Source organism: Hypanus sabinus, chromosome 21, assembly GCF_030144855.1.
Source record: "Hypanus sabinus isolate sHypSab1 chromosome 21, sHypSab1.hap1, whole genome shotgun sequence".
NCBI classification, from domain to species: domain Eukaryota; kingdom Metazoa; phylum Chordata; class Chondrichthyes; order Myliobatiformes; family Dasyatidae; genus Hypanus; species Hypanus sabinus.
Window position 1 is genome coordinate 60790189 of NC_082726.1, and position 14292 is coordinate 60804480.

At 38.4% G+C, this 14292-nt stretch overlaps 1 protein-coding gene across 6 annotated transcripts in view; it reads right to left on the reverse strand.

Moving 5' to 3' along the window:
• Window positions 1-3060: 3060 nt before the first annotated feature.
• The window catches only part of dlg5a (discs, large homolog 5a (Drosophila)), a 221687-nt gene continuing 210455 nt past the window's right edge, over window positions 3061-14292 (reverse strand). For all 6 annotated transcript variants that reach the window (XM_059946690.1, XM_059946688.1, XM_059946689.1 and 3 more), the window contains 4 exons: window positions 12752-12879; window positions 11439-11548; window positions 8998-9110; window positions 3061-4887 (listed from right to left, as the gene is read on the reverse strand). In XM_059946690.1, coding sequence (XP_059802673.1) covers window positions 4784-4887; window positions 8998-9110; window positions 11439-11548; window positions 12752-12879 — 455 coding nt within the window. In that variant the 3' untranslated portion in view covers window positions 3061-4783. The remainder of the gene's footprint in view (window positions 4888-8997; window positions 9111-11438; window positions 11549-12751; window positions 12880-14292) is intronic.

Genomic DNA, 14292 nt, shown 5'->3' on the forward strand with positions numbered 1-14292 from the left:
GTTATTTCTTTGCTTGTACCTTTCTCCATTGCTTTTTACAATCCTACTTTGTTATTTAATTCCTTCCTCTTTCCAATCCACTGTAGATCTTCAATTTTTGTTAATCTACTTCTCCTGTACATTTACATTTGTGATTTATTTTTTAAAACGGAACTTGCAAATGGCATTGGAGAAGTTCCAGAGGAAGTAACTGAGAATCTCATGTGGATAGGGTGGCGAAGAAAGCTTTTGGTATGCTGGCCTTTATAAATCAGAGGATTGAGTATAGGAGTTGGGATGTAATGTTAAAATTGTACAAGGCATTGTTAAGGCCGAATTTGGAGTATTGTGTACAGTTCTGGTCACCGAATTATAGGTAAGATATCGACAAAATAGAGAGAGTACAGAGAAGATTTACCAGAATGTTACCTGGGTTTCAGCACCTAAGTTACAGGGAAAGGCTGAACAAGTTAGGTCTTTATTCTTTGGGGCGTAGAAGGTTGACGGGGGACTTGATAGAGGTATTTAAAACAATGAGGGGGATAGATCGAGTTGACGTGGATAGGCTTTTTCCATTGAGATTCAAACAAGAGGACATGATTTGAGAGTTAGGGGGCAAAAGTTTAAGGGTAGCACAAGCAGGAATTTCTTTACTCAGAGAGTGGTAGCTGTGTGGAATGAGCTTCCAGTAGAAGTGGTAGAGGCAGGTTCGGTATTGTCATTTAAAGTAAAATTGGATAGGTATATGAACAGGAAAGGAATGGAGGGTTATGGGCGGAGTGCGGGCCAGTGGGACTAGGTGAGTGTAAGCGCAGGCACGGACTAGAAGGGCCGAGATGGCCTGTTTCCGTGCTGTAGTTGTTATATGGTTATGGTTATATGATCCTAGGAATGAAAGGGTTATCAAATGAGCAATGTTTGGATGGCTCAGGGCCTGTACTCACTAGAGTTTAGAAGAAGGCGGGGTGATCTAACTGAAACCTATTAAATATTGAAAAGGACTAGATAGAGTGGATGTGGAAAGGATGTTTCCAACAGTGGAGGAATCGAGGACCAGAGGGCACAGCCTCAGAATAGAGACGTCCCTTTAGATGAGAGATGAGGAATTTCTTCAGCCAGAGGGTGGTGAATTGATGGAATTCATTGCCACAGGTAACTGCTGAGACCAAGTCATTGGGTGGATTTAGAACAGACATTTATAGGCTCTTGATTTAGTCAGGGCATTAGAGATTACAGGGAGAAGGCAGGAGAATGGGGCTGAGAGGGATAATAAATCAGACATTTTTGAATGGTGAAAATGATGATGGGCTGAATGGCCTAATTCTGCTGCTAGGTTTTATAGTCATATGTTGAAATTCAAATGCTTGATAATATGAAATCACTCAATCTTTGCTAGGAGATTTCTAACATTTCTATTAATCTACAAGTAAAGGGCAGTAAAAACTATAACCCATATAATATGGAACCCAAAATGATATCTAAACTTAAGGAAGTTCCGAGCAAATTCCACCACTACTTCTCTTTATCGCTGCTAGAATGTCCCAAGATTGTGATCCATTCTTCAGCTTTGCCCTACTAACCAGATGAGCAATTATTGCCTTTTCATAGTCAGCTGCAAATGCCTCTCTTTCAAAACCCCACAGAATATTGGCAACACTTACATAAGGCTCGAATCAGACTGTTTATGTCCCTATTGACTATCACTCTGAGTAATCTAGGTTTCACCCTTGTCTTTCAATCATTACCACAGATGGCTGTGGAGGTCCAGTCAATGGGTTAATAGGTTCTTGATTAGTCTAGGCATCAAAGCTGATGGGGAGAATGGGGTTGAGAGGGAAAACAAATCAGCCATGATTGAATGGCGAGCAAACTTGATGGGCCAAATTCTGCTCCCATATTTTATGGTTGAAGTGGCTCCTCTGTCTGGAATCTCCATACCTCACACTTTTGCCTGCCAGGATTTCACCCACAGCTGAAAAAATACCAACAGAATTGTGGAGGTTGAATGACAGAACAGTGTCACAGGAATGAATGATCTATTTCCGTAAGGAAAACACTAGCAAATTAGGCAAAAAGGAAAACAAACACATGGAGACCTTTTCTGCCTCAGCCAACATAATCAAACACCTTTCCTTCTCAGATCATTCCCCCTTTTCCCACAGCCACACACACAATGCTGGAGGAACTCATTAGACAAGTCAGCATCGATGGAGACGAGTAAATAGTCAATGTTTCAGCCAAGACCCTTCATTAGGATTGGAAAGGAAGGGGAAGCCAGAATTAGGTGGTGGGGGAGGGGAGGGAGTAGAAGCTGGCAGGTGATAGGTGAGGTGAGGGGAAGGGAGATGAAGTAAGAAGCTGGGAAATGATAGATGGAAGAGATAAAGGACTGAAGAAAATGGAATCTGATAGAGGATGAGAGTGGAAGACAGGGAAGGAGGAGTAACAGAGTGAGGATGGACAGGCGAGGAGACGGGGTAAAGGGGTGTTAGAATAGGGAATAGAAAAAGAGATAAGGGGAGGGAGGAAAAATTACCAAAATCAGTGAAATTATGTTCATGCTGTCAGGTTAGAGGTTACCCAGAATATGAGGGCTCATATGAGGAATATGAGGGCCCAGAATATGCTCCTCGAACCTGAGAATCCCTCTCCTCCCATCAGGCTGGAGAACACTCAGAACATCTCAAGGCCAGCTTCCATCCCACTGTTGTAGGACTCTTGAACAGATTCTCTTTTATGATAAAGAACTCCTGATCTGCTAATCTACCTCATCGTGACCCTTGCACCTCACGGTCTGCCTGCACACTTTCTCAGGTGCAGCACAATACTTATGGACGGACTGGTCTGAGTGGGTGGCATGCAAACAAAACTTCTCACCATTATCTCAATTCAATTGCTATACACCTAAGCCAAGATAACATTCTTTTACATAATCCTTCAGGTCAATAAAACACAGATGAATTTATCACTAGTCTCCACTAGTCAATGTCTTTATTGAACATCTCTATAGAGGAGCCAAAACCTAAAGTTTTAAAAACCTTACTTTATATCTACTGGGTATGTGAAATAACACACAATGAATATCAGAAATTGACCTTTATTCTTGTACTAATCAATTGCTTTACAGTTGATACAAAGTAATCTTTTAGCACAGAATAAAAACATCAGTACCTGGTCACCTTGTACCATCTCTGTCACACACTGACTGTGCCCTGCAATAACATAGATTGGCAGTGAATGCTTGGGAATCTAGTCACCGAATTGCTGAGTTCAGGTTTGATTAGTGAGCCAATTCTAACAGTGAGTAAATGCCTTGTTTGTCAAAGGAGGACTTCCTCACTGCTAGAAGGAGTTATTACAGAAAATATTAAATTAATTGTTCTACCTTTGCAGGGTGTGAATCAAATGAACAACTTGCCAAAATTATATTTGCAGACTTAATCTTTTTGTGTAGTTTTTTTAACCATTAAAATGCAGTACTTTACTTTTTGACACAGTGTGTTCATTACAGTATGCAGCCCATGTTCTGTGGAAAGTCTGAAAGGTTGTCATACGTGAGAGTTATTGGAAAGTGAGGAACAGCCATGTTTTTTAATGATTCATTTGCATTGAAGTTGGTAGATACAGCAGTGAATAGCTAAAACCATGAGACAGACAGGAGGATCGCGAGCAATCCTGTGTTAGGCACAAATGGATTCACAAGTGCAACATGAAACAGAGGATACAAATATTGACGATTTGGCACAATATATGACGAGAAACATCCATAAGCAATGCAGATCAATAACTGCTCTCCAGACAGTGGCCACACTACAATTATTTACTGTGCCTTATAACTACATTTACTTTGACAAATCATCCAAGGGAAATATCTTCTTAAAGTTAAATAAATCTATTTGACTGCTACACACAGATTTTTTTTTCTTTTCTTAAAAAAAATGCTCAACATAACTTGCAAAATTGCACCAAAATGAGTTTCTTCAATATTTACAGCTTTTAGAAAGTGTCATATCAGCATGCTAGGCCAATCTAATAGCTCATTACTCCCCTTGCTACACAATATCAGGCCCAACAATTAAGGTATTAGTTTATACAATATGATCAGATACATTATGCTGTTTACATATCAAGATCCATGCAGAAAAATATATTTGACAGACAATTAAAAAAACAGAAACAAACGCAGTGGTCTGCCCTTCAAGGGAGTGCACAAACATTTCATAACTCACTCCAAATAGTACCAGTCACAATACCTTTTCCCAGCTACAAGTTCACATTCTACCAATCTTTATAAAACTTAACCTGCCAGTAGAATATCAGGGCTCTGTTGTATCGCCCAATCACAAACTCATTCTAAAGAGACGTCTTATCCAAAATGTGGAGAGTAAGAGAACAAAAAAGATTAAAAAAACCATTCAAGTAAATATTTAAAAGTCAGGAATTATTATTTGTAAACGTGTCTTTCTAAATTTAAGTTAAAACATCACTTTTCCAACTTTTACTTATGGGGGGGGGGGAATGGGATCAAAAAGGCAGAATAAAATATATACTTTTTAAAATTAGTCCTGTAAAAATCCAATTTGAAGGGGTTTTTTTTATATTGTAGTACAGTAGATGCCAGGACTTTTTAAAACGGCATTTGCCCAACACTCTCAAGTTGACAACTTCTGCTCTCCAGACGTCCATCCAGCACGCTGTCTATATTCTGTGTAACCCGCAATATTCAGACAGATTTAATTCCATAATGGAGCAATCATTTGCTTAAATGATTCCACACCAGCATATGAGCTGCCCGAGCGAAGTCCTAGAGAGTCCCAGCTGGAATCCAGAGGACTTTGTTTTGTTCTTGATCAACAACTGTCATGATTTGAGTGCAAATGTAAGGCAGGGTACCTCCTTGGACAATACCTGCAAAAGACAAAGAGGTACAGAAAGAAGTTTATAAACCACACTGGATTTCTAAACCAAAGGTATAAAGTAGGCAAATAAGAAGAAACCTTTTCCTTGTTGCCGGGGTATTACAATCCTGCCTCTGAATCACCAGCCCCTCAGTAAATATTTAAGTCAAATTAAATTTATCAAAGTATGTATATGTCACCATATACAACCTCGATTTTTTCTCATAGGAATCTACAAGGAAATAAAGAAATACAATAGAATTTATGAGGAACTATACATAAACAAAGATGGGTGATGCTCTTTCCTCACTGCTGTCATCAGGTAGAAGGTACACGAGCCATCGGGTAGAGGGTACAAGAGCATCAGGACTTGCACCACCAGGTTCAGGAACAGTTACTACCCCTCAACAATCAGGCTCTTGAACAAAGGGGTAACTACACTCACATGCCCATCCATTGAGATGTTCCCACAATGAAATATCTCACCTTATGGACTCTTTAACACATTATTGCATGTTCTCATTATTTATTTGTATTTTCATTTGCACAGCTTATTGTCTTCTGCACGGTGGTTGATCTTTCATTGATCCTGTTATAGTTACTATTCCATAGATTTGCTGAGTGTGTCACAGGAAAATGAATCTCAGGGTTGTATGTGGTGACATATATGTACTCTGATAATAAAATTTACTTTGATCTTTGAATAAATTACCAATGTGCAAAATTTTAATCTTGTGATGAGGCATTCTTCCCTACTTAATATAAATGAAGTGGGTTACAATATAAAATTAACACAATATACAGAGAAACCTTGATAAATGCAATCTGCGTTGAAGCCAAATTAATTAGCTATCTTTTCTTAACTTCCAATTTCTTTCTCCTGTGCTGTATCTGCATGACAGGGTGCAGGTATTGAAACCACAGAAGCAACAGGACTCTCCAACATGGCTATTTCTTGCAAATGAATCAGACAGCATCTTCTGGTGATTCTACATCAGAAATTAAGACAGCTGAGCCCGATGTTCTCATCACCTGAATTTGCTCACACACATTTCAAGAGGCAGTGAGCTGCTCCTCATTAGGTCCTCATCACTGGCTGTGAATCTGTTATTCAGGTCAAGGGCAAAACCCAAGCTACCCCAGTATAAATACAGGTGAGCAACACACACAAAATGATGGAGCAACTTCTGGTAATTGGCCTCTCGTCTCCTTCACCATTCCTGTTTTCCTCCCTCACATTATCTCCTTACCTGCCCATCACCACCTCCCTCTGGTGCTCCTCCCCCTTCCCTTTGGTCTTTGTCCTCTCCTATCAAATTCCCCCTTTTCCAGCCCTTTATATCTTTCATCAACCAAGTTCACAGTCTTTATTTCACCCCTCCCCTTCCTTTCCAATCCTGAAGCAGAGTTTCAGTCTGAAATGTCGACTGTTTACTCCTTTCCATAGATGCTGCCTGACCTGCAGACTTCCTCCAGCACTTTGTGTGTGTTGCTTTGGATATCCAGCATCTGTAGATTTTCTCATGTTTATAAATAGCGGTAAGACTCATTTTACGGCTATTTGGGTAACCTTACAGAATTCACAAATCATTACCCAATCATTTGAGATGTGAAATAAAAAACACTCTTACACAATTTATACAGAAAACAAAGCAATCAATTGAAAGTTTATTGCTTCTCTACTCGAATGTCTTTGCACAAGTGTTGTGTGGGTGTTGTGGGAAATTACGATGTGGACTGTACTCCACAAACACAAGCCCCCAGAATGCAGCACAGTCCACCTGAGGAGATCTGACTAACTTCTTTTAAGTAATTAAAGTGTGATGCAATGAGAACAAATTTTGAGAATATTATCTTGGATGTGCCATTTGCAGCAACATCCTCCTATTTACAAAAATTAGTCATACCTTAAAACTAGTGTTTACCCTGTGAATAGTGATAACACACGTTGTGCATCAGTTTTCCCCTCAGAAGAAGTAAAAGGCAAAGGAGAAAAAATATCCAAATGTAAAGAATATGTATTTAATACACATCAATTTGGAAGTTTTCTATACGTCATGCTTAGTTAAACAACAAAATAATTTTTCATTACAGCAGGGCCTTTACAATACAAAATAATAAGTTCTTGCATTATTGACAGCTTACAGAATCTTCAGACTTTTCTCTCCCAGGCAAAAAAGTAAATACATTAAGACGCACAATAGTTATGTACAAATAGTTACATCATACTTAAGGCACCTGATACACTAAAACTAATTAAAAGGTCAAATCCAAAGCATAGACATGAATACATACACACTCAGTTGCCATTTTATTAGGTAAATCCTGTGCATATGTTCGTGGTCTTCTGCTCCTGAGCCCATCCACTTCCAGGTTTAAAGTGTTGTGCTTTCAGAGAAGCTCTTTTGCACACCACTGTTGTAACGCATGATTATTTGAGTTACTGTCACCTTCCTGTCAGCTTGAACCAGTCTGGCCATTCTTATCTGACTTCTCTCATTAACAAGGCACTTTCATCCACAGAACTTCCTCTGACTGGATTTTTTTTTGTCTTTCACACCATTCTCTGTAAATTCTAGAGACTTGCGTGTGAAAATCCTAGGAGATCAACAGTTTCTGAGATACTCAAATAACCTTTTGTGACACCAACAATCATTCCACAGTCAAAGTCACTTAGATCACATTTCTTCCCCATTGTGATGTTTGGTCTGAAGAACAACTCAGTCTCCTGAAAGTCCTGATGAAGGGTCTGGGCCTAAAATGTTGACTGTTTATTCGTTTCTATAGATGTTGCCTGACCTGCTGAGTTCCTCCAGCATTTTGCGTGTGTTGCTTTGGATTTCCAGCATCTGCAGACTTGCTTGTGCTTATGAACTGAATCTCTTGACCATATCTGTATGCTTTATGGACTGAGTTATTGCTTCACATGGTTGGCTGACTAGATATTTGTATTGATGAGCAGGTATGCAAGTGTATCTAATAAAGTGGCCACTGAGTTAGAAGTAACTGGTATCCAATATGTGGGGATATTGAATTTTACCTCATCCCCTCTGAAACACACAAATAAATTAATCCCGTAAACTTTGACACTTTCTTCTTTCATCATTCAAATGAGTATGAGCCTTTATCAAATAACCTATTTATTTGGTTCTTGGACAATTTAAAAAAAGTAAAGAGCCTGATAATTGCAATCAATTGGAAACTCAAAGCCAATACGAATTCTAGTTTCAAGTTTTTCTATAGCTGTTGACTAGAGTTGCCAAATTCATAGCAGAACTGCATCGGGCAGTGCCATCTAGCATCACTGCATGGTTAGTGCAGAGCAAAAAGAGCCAGTGAGTCAAGGCTGCCCCTGTGGCTGCAGTTTAGAATAATAACACTTAATCTTGTGGAACATTACTCATACATAGATTGGAGAATGCCAATAAGCATGTGTTACACTAATCTTCTATAAAAAAATTATATTACCTTAATATTGAACAGCTTAGATTTGATTAATTATTTTTATTATTATAGTATGTTACAAGCCTTAAAATCTATTTGGGACAGGAAATTTCAAGAGTTTATAACACACCATAATCATTAAAAACCAATGCATTAAACTTGAGCAATTTACTATTAAGGTTATATAATTTTATGAAGGGCTAGCTTATGGGATGAATAGGAAGGGCCCTTGACAATCTGTTTGACCTCCTACCATCAGGCACAGTTTCTTCTCTCAGCCTGTGAGATTTCTGAACTCCCAACTCCCATCCAGTACACACTATTATGACAATGTACTTTTGTATATTTAACTATGAGCCATATAAGCATTTTATGTCAAATTATACATCTACAGAATATTTTTATTATCTTCTAATATTATTGTGTTAATATTATTTAATTTGCTGTACATGATATATGTACTGTTTTGAAACTTGGTCCCTGAGGAAAGTAGTTTCGTTCAACCATATACACTTGTGCAGTTAAATGTAAAAAATAAATTTTTACTTTGAACTTAATCAGAACGTACCACTTTCATGCATAAAATAACAAACCAACAACTATATTTAAAAAAAATCTTCCCTTGCCCAACCATTCCAAAATTGGAATGCTACTTATAAAACCAAAGGTAGAATACCTGTGAAAAACTTGCTGTATTCCTGTTCAATCTTTTGAGCAGCCTCAAACTGTTCCTTGGAATGTTTTTTTTGCGTACCTTTGTCTCTTAGAAAGATTGGGTCCTTTTGTTCTCTGTAATGAAATACCACCAAATGAATTTGATTAAACAATACAAAATAATGATGGAAAAGGACTAAAATGTGAAAGTACCTGTAAAACAGGCCCTTCAGTAGATCTACACTAATCACATATGCATACGAGGAGTGTATCCTTCTATGCTTTGCCCTTTTAAGAGCTTTCTAAATGCCCCATAATCACTTTGTCTGATTCTACTTTCTCCTTTACCAGTGAAACCAGATATCAACTAGCCTCTGAGTGAAAACATACCCCTCAACTCTCCTTTAAAACTCTCATCTCAAAAGAAAACTTAACTCTCAGCTCCCCTTCAGAATTACTTTCTCTCACCCACTGGAAATAAAGATTTTGACTATGTACCATATCTATTCCTCTCAGAATTGTGTAGAATTTTATCAGGTTATCACTTAAGCTTGGGAAAACAAATCCATCCAGTCAAACCTCTCCCTGTAAGTTTGCCAATCCAGGCAACATTGTGGTGAATCTCTTCTGCACTCTCTCCAGTGCAACTTTATCCTTCTAATAGAATGACAATGGGAAATGCACACCATACCTCAAGTGATTTGTAAAATAGCAGTATAACATTGCAACTCATATTCTGTGCTCCAGCCTATGAAGGGAGGCATGCTGCATGCATTCTTTACCATCCTATGAAATTTTTCATCACTTTCAGGGAACTAAGGACTGAACCCTTATGTCTTTCTGTTCATCAATATTCCTTAGTCTACTACCATTTACTGTATGTGTTCTACCCCAATCTGACCTCACAAAATGCATCTACTTGTACTTGTACTTAGCCTTCAATAACCATCTTCTCCGTACACAACTCAGATTTTCGTATCATTTGCAGACTTATGAATCATTCCTCAGAAAATCATTTAAAAGAGTTTTGTAAGAATCATGAATCCTGAAGAAGGGTTTCAGCCCGAAACATCAGTTGGTTGTTCATTTCCATGGTAGCTGCCTCACCTGCTGAGTTCCTCCAGAATTTTGTGTGTGTTGTGTAGGAACTAGTTCCGAGTTCCTTGCCAGAGGGAACTAATGTTCCACCACATTCTTGATTGTAACACTGACCAATAACTATTTTATTTGCTATATTTACCTCATGGCTTTTCTATTTTGTGAAATGCTGATATATTTCATTCAGATGACCAAAAGATTCTTTTAGCCTTCGGAGCCCTTAAAATTTTTTGTGTTTTTCTAATTTTTATCCTCCGTCTCTCCAATGTTCTGTCAGCTCTGCCTTACCTAAGAACACACATCACTGTATTTTCCAGACTGAAAACTTGATAAGAACTGAGTAAACATAATGTGGCTCTGATCTCCTTTATCTCTGGAGAAACTGCTAGATCACACAATGAAATAGGGAACCCAAACTGGTGAACAAAAAAATATGCTATCTGAATATCAGTGTACGCTGCTGTCACAATGAGCAAAGCTGCAGACTAACACTGAAACTGTGAATTGCCAATCCCCACCATCTCGCTGTGGAAGAAGTGATACCCCTCTCTCTCTATAGCTTATCTACTTCCTGAAAATTACCTGTCCCTCAACCTATCTTCATATTGTCTGCAAACCTTTCAACACAGCCATCAATCCCACCATCCAAATCACTGCCATATAATATAAAAAGAATTGGCCCCAACACAGATCCCTGTGGAACACGATTAGCCACCAGAATCCAACCAGAAAAGGCTCCCTTTATTCTCACTCTTTGCCGCCTGCCAATCAGCCACTGCTTTATCGGTGCTAGAATCCTTCCTGAAATACCATGGGCTCAACTCACACATCACTAAGAGTAAGGGTCCCAGAACAGATCCCTGAGGCACTCCACTGGTGACTGACACTACATCTACTGCTCTTCCTTCATCAATGTGTTTAAACGGAACCATTGAACCATTTTATAACATTGTAGCGCTCTTTAATATTCTTTAAAGCACATCGTTATCAACTTACTTTGCTACTAGTAAGTCAATTTTCTGTTTTTAAATCACTGTCAGTCCTTTGTATTATGACATTAAAGCACTGACAATAATTGTGTTATTAGATTGCCCCCTTTATCACATTGTGTATTAACCCTCAATAAAACACAAAACCACTTGGAGCTGACCTAATATGTACTTCTATATAAAGAGAACATGTTACCCAGTCTTAAAAATGGGATATGCAGAACTTCTCCAAAGCTCCCGCTAATTTACTTTCTTTTTAAATAGACTTTTGCCAAGTGCAAAAATTTACCAACGTATCCTCATTTGCTTTAAAACTATGTAGAATTCTTGCAAGATCACAAAACAAAGTTTTAATAATTGATAATTAACCACTCACTTGATTTGCTTAAGGTTCTTGTACCGTATGAATATGACAATTGGGTAGATGTGAATTCGGTGAAGACGCTCTATAGCATGCGGTGCAATATCTAACAAGCAATGGCAGTCCTACAAACAAGGTCAAAAGGTGGTTATCAAAACATAGATAAGTACAGTAATGTAACCAAAAGAACGATCAGAACGTCATATCTGCACTGGTTTAATCAGAGTACAACTATCCGCCACCTGCTCCCACGGCTTCACGTGACCCTGATCGGTGGGAGGGTAACTTTGCCCAAGGGTGACCAGCAGGCTGGTGGAGAGGAGTGCCTAACACGTCCACTTCACCACCCAGCTGTGCACTCTTTTATATCATATCCAAACACTAATCTGATTTCCATTAAATGTTATCAGGTACTGTGCTTCAATAATCAACTGACAAAGCTGTTACGTGCTTATAACCCAGTAACAAAATACAGACTCTCGCAATAATACAACTCGTGTCTTTTTATACTAATTTATGAGATGTTGGAAACAATTTTCTGCTACTTGCCCTCTGAAAGCCAATTCTAATTTTGAAAACATTAACTTTCTGGACACTACCTTTGAAGAAAAATGAAACCAAACAGCTATCTAAGAACCACATACTTAAATTAATTCCCTTGTAAAATTATCTTTGCACAGCAAAGTATAACATTGATTATGGAAGTGAGGACAATGGAAAATGGCTCAGCAACCAGCTGACTTTGTCAGTGCTGAGGGGGAAGAAAATCATTCAGCCGCCGGGTACAAATTTGTTTGGTTGTATTTTACTGTGCAGTGTAGATGGAGCATAAACAATCAGTAATCTTCTCCCTCCCTCAACTTACTGGAATTACTTTTAGAAATAATTACATCAAGGGGATGCTCATAAATATTTGATCAGTAGACCTAAATTGATCTCCTGAAGATGTCTTACAGAAAGTGGCCTGTATAAAAAATGATGCCTTTCTTAGTCTCTTTGATATATCTTGATGCATTGGTATTAAAAACAAACATGGTAGGAATAAGTGAATTTATAATTGAAAAAGATCACTTTTCTTCTGTGCCAAACTCTGAATCTAGTTTAAATCTTGAACTAAAATTACTTGTGAGAGTACTCTATGCTTTATAAAGCAGGAATGATGCTGTCTTCAACATAATACAAAATGCAAACCTAGTTTAAATTTACTAATAGGAATGGAAATTAGCTAAAATGCCATGGTGCATATATTTAAATGTAATATCTGTACTTAGCACAATTTATGATTCAGAAACAGAAATAATCAAACTATATAGAGATGAGAGAACCACCTTCTCAGTTATTTCTTTTATGGAGGCAACAGTTGTAACATCAAAATGTCCACTCCTCCTCTTATAATCGATGAAGAGATAGTCTGCTACTCCTCGTTCAATGGCCTGCTGTGAAGCTTTCATAACCTCTGGAAAAAAATGAGGGGAAAAGAAATTAATACATGTAACAGCTTGGTCTTCAGATAGAAAAGTAGTATGATTAGCTTTATTTGTCCTGTGTATATTGAAACATACAGTGAAGTGTGTCATTTGCATCAAATCAAATCAGTGAGAATTGTGCTGGGCAGCCCACAAGTGTCAGAACACTTCTGGTGCCAACACAGAATGCTCTAAAACCTACTAACTATAACTGTACATTTTTTGACTTGGAGGAAACCTACGAAGTAATGGGGAGAACGTACAAACTCCTTACAAATAGCTGTGGGAATCAAACACCGGTCTTACAGCCAGCACTGTAAAGTGATGTGATGTGCTAACCGCCATGCTACTTTGATGACATAATCACATTACAAGTATTTTGTAATGTAATATTAAAATGTACCGTGGACTTCACTATTATCTTCTGCAAATGGACAGCAAGTTCTGAAAGGTGGCTTTGAATGGAAATGATACAAAAAGCACTGGAGGAACTCAGTGTGTCAGGCAGCATCAAGAGGGAAATGGACGATTGACATTTCAAGTCGAGATCCTTCACCTGGACTCCACTTCTTTCCATTTGATGCTGGTTCAGCTACTGAGTTCCTCTTTTTATGTTGCTCCACAGTCAGCATTTGCAGTCTCTTGAGTTTCCAAATGAAATGAAAATTTTAAGTTATTCCTCCAAACCAATACTGCAAGTCAAACATGCATTGGTAGAAGGAGGAAATATCTGTTTTTTTTTTAAAAGCTGAAATAAAACTTAAGGGCATAAAATAATCAAAGCCTGGAAGTGAACTAACCTCGTGTTATACAAAATTATGAGGGCTGCAGATAGGGTAAAAGCAAGCAGGCTTTTTCCACTAGGGTTAGATGGGACTACAACCAGAGGTCATTGGTTAAAGGTGAGAAGTTTAAGGAGAACATGAGCAGAAACTTCATCACTCAGGGTTGTGAATGAGCTGCCAACAAGAGTGGTACGTGTGAGCTCGATTTCAGCATTTAAGTTTGGATAGGTACATGGAAGGCTATGCTCCTGGTGGAGATCGTAAGGTGTAGGCGGTTTAAATGGTTTTGGCGTGGGCCTGTTGGGCTGAAGGGCCTGTTTCTATACTGTACTTCTCTATGACTCTAACCTTCTGGGAGATTCATAGGTCTCTATTATGTTACCTACTATGGGGATCCTACCATCTTGGAAAAACCTTCTGAAAATTATTTATTAGTGAGTGATGGACAATTTTAATGGTATCCATCTCTGGCAGATGTTGAAATGTTAAAGGTTAGTCATGTGGTACAGACAAACATTCCCAGTTGGAGAGGCAGCTACCATGTCCAAGGACCTGAGAAAACTTAAGCAGATGGAAAAAAATCGGGACCTTATCCAGGACAAACATGCACAAAATGCT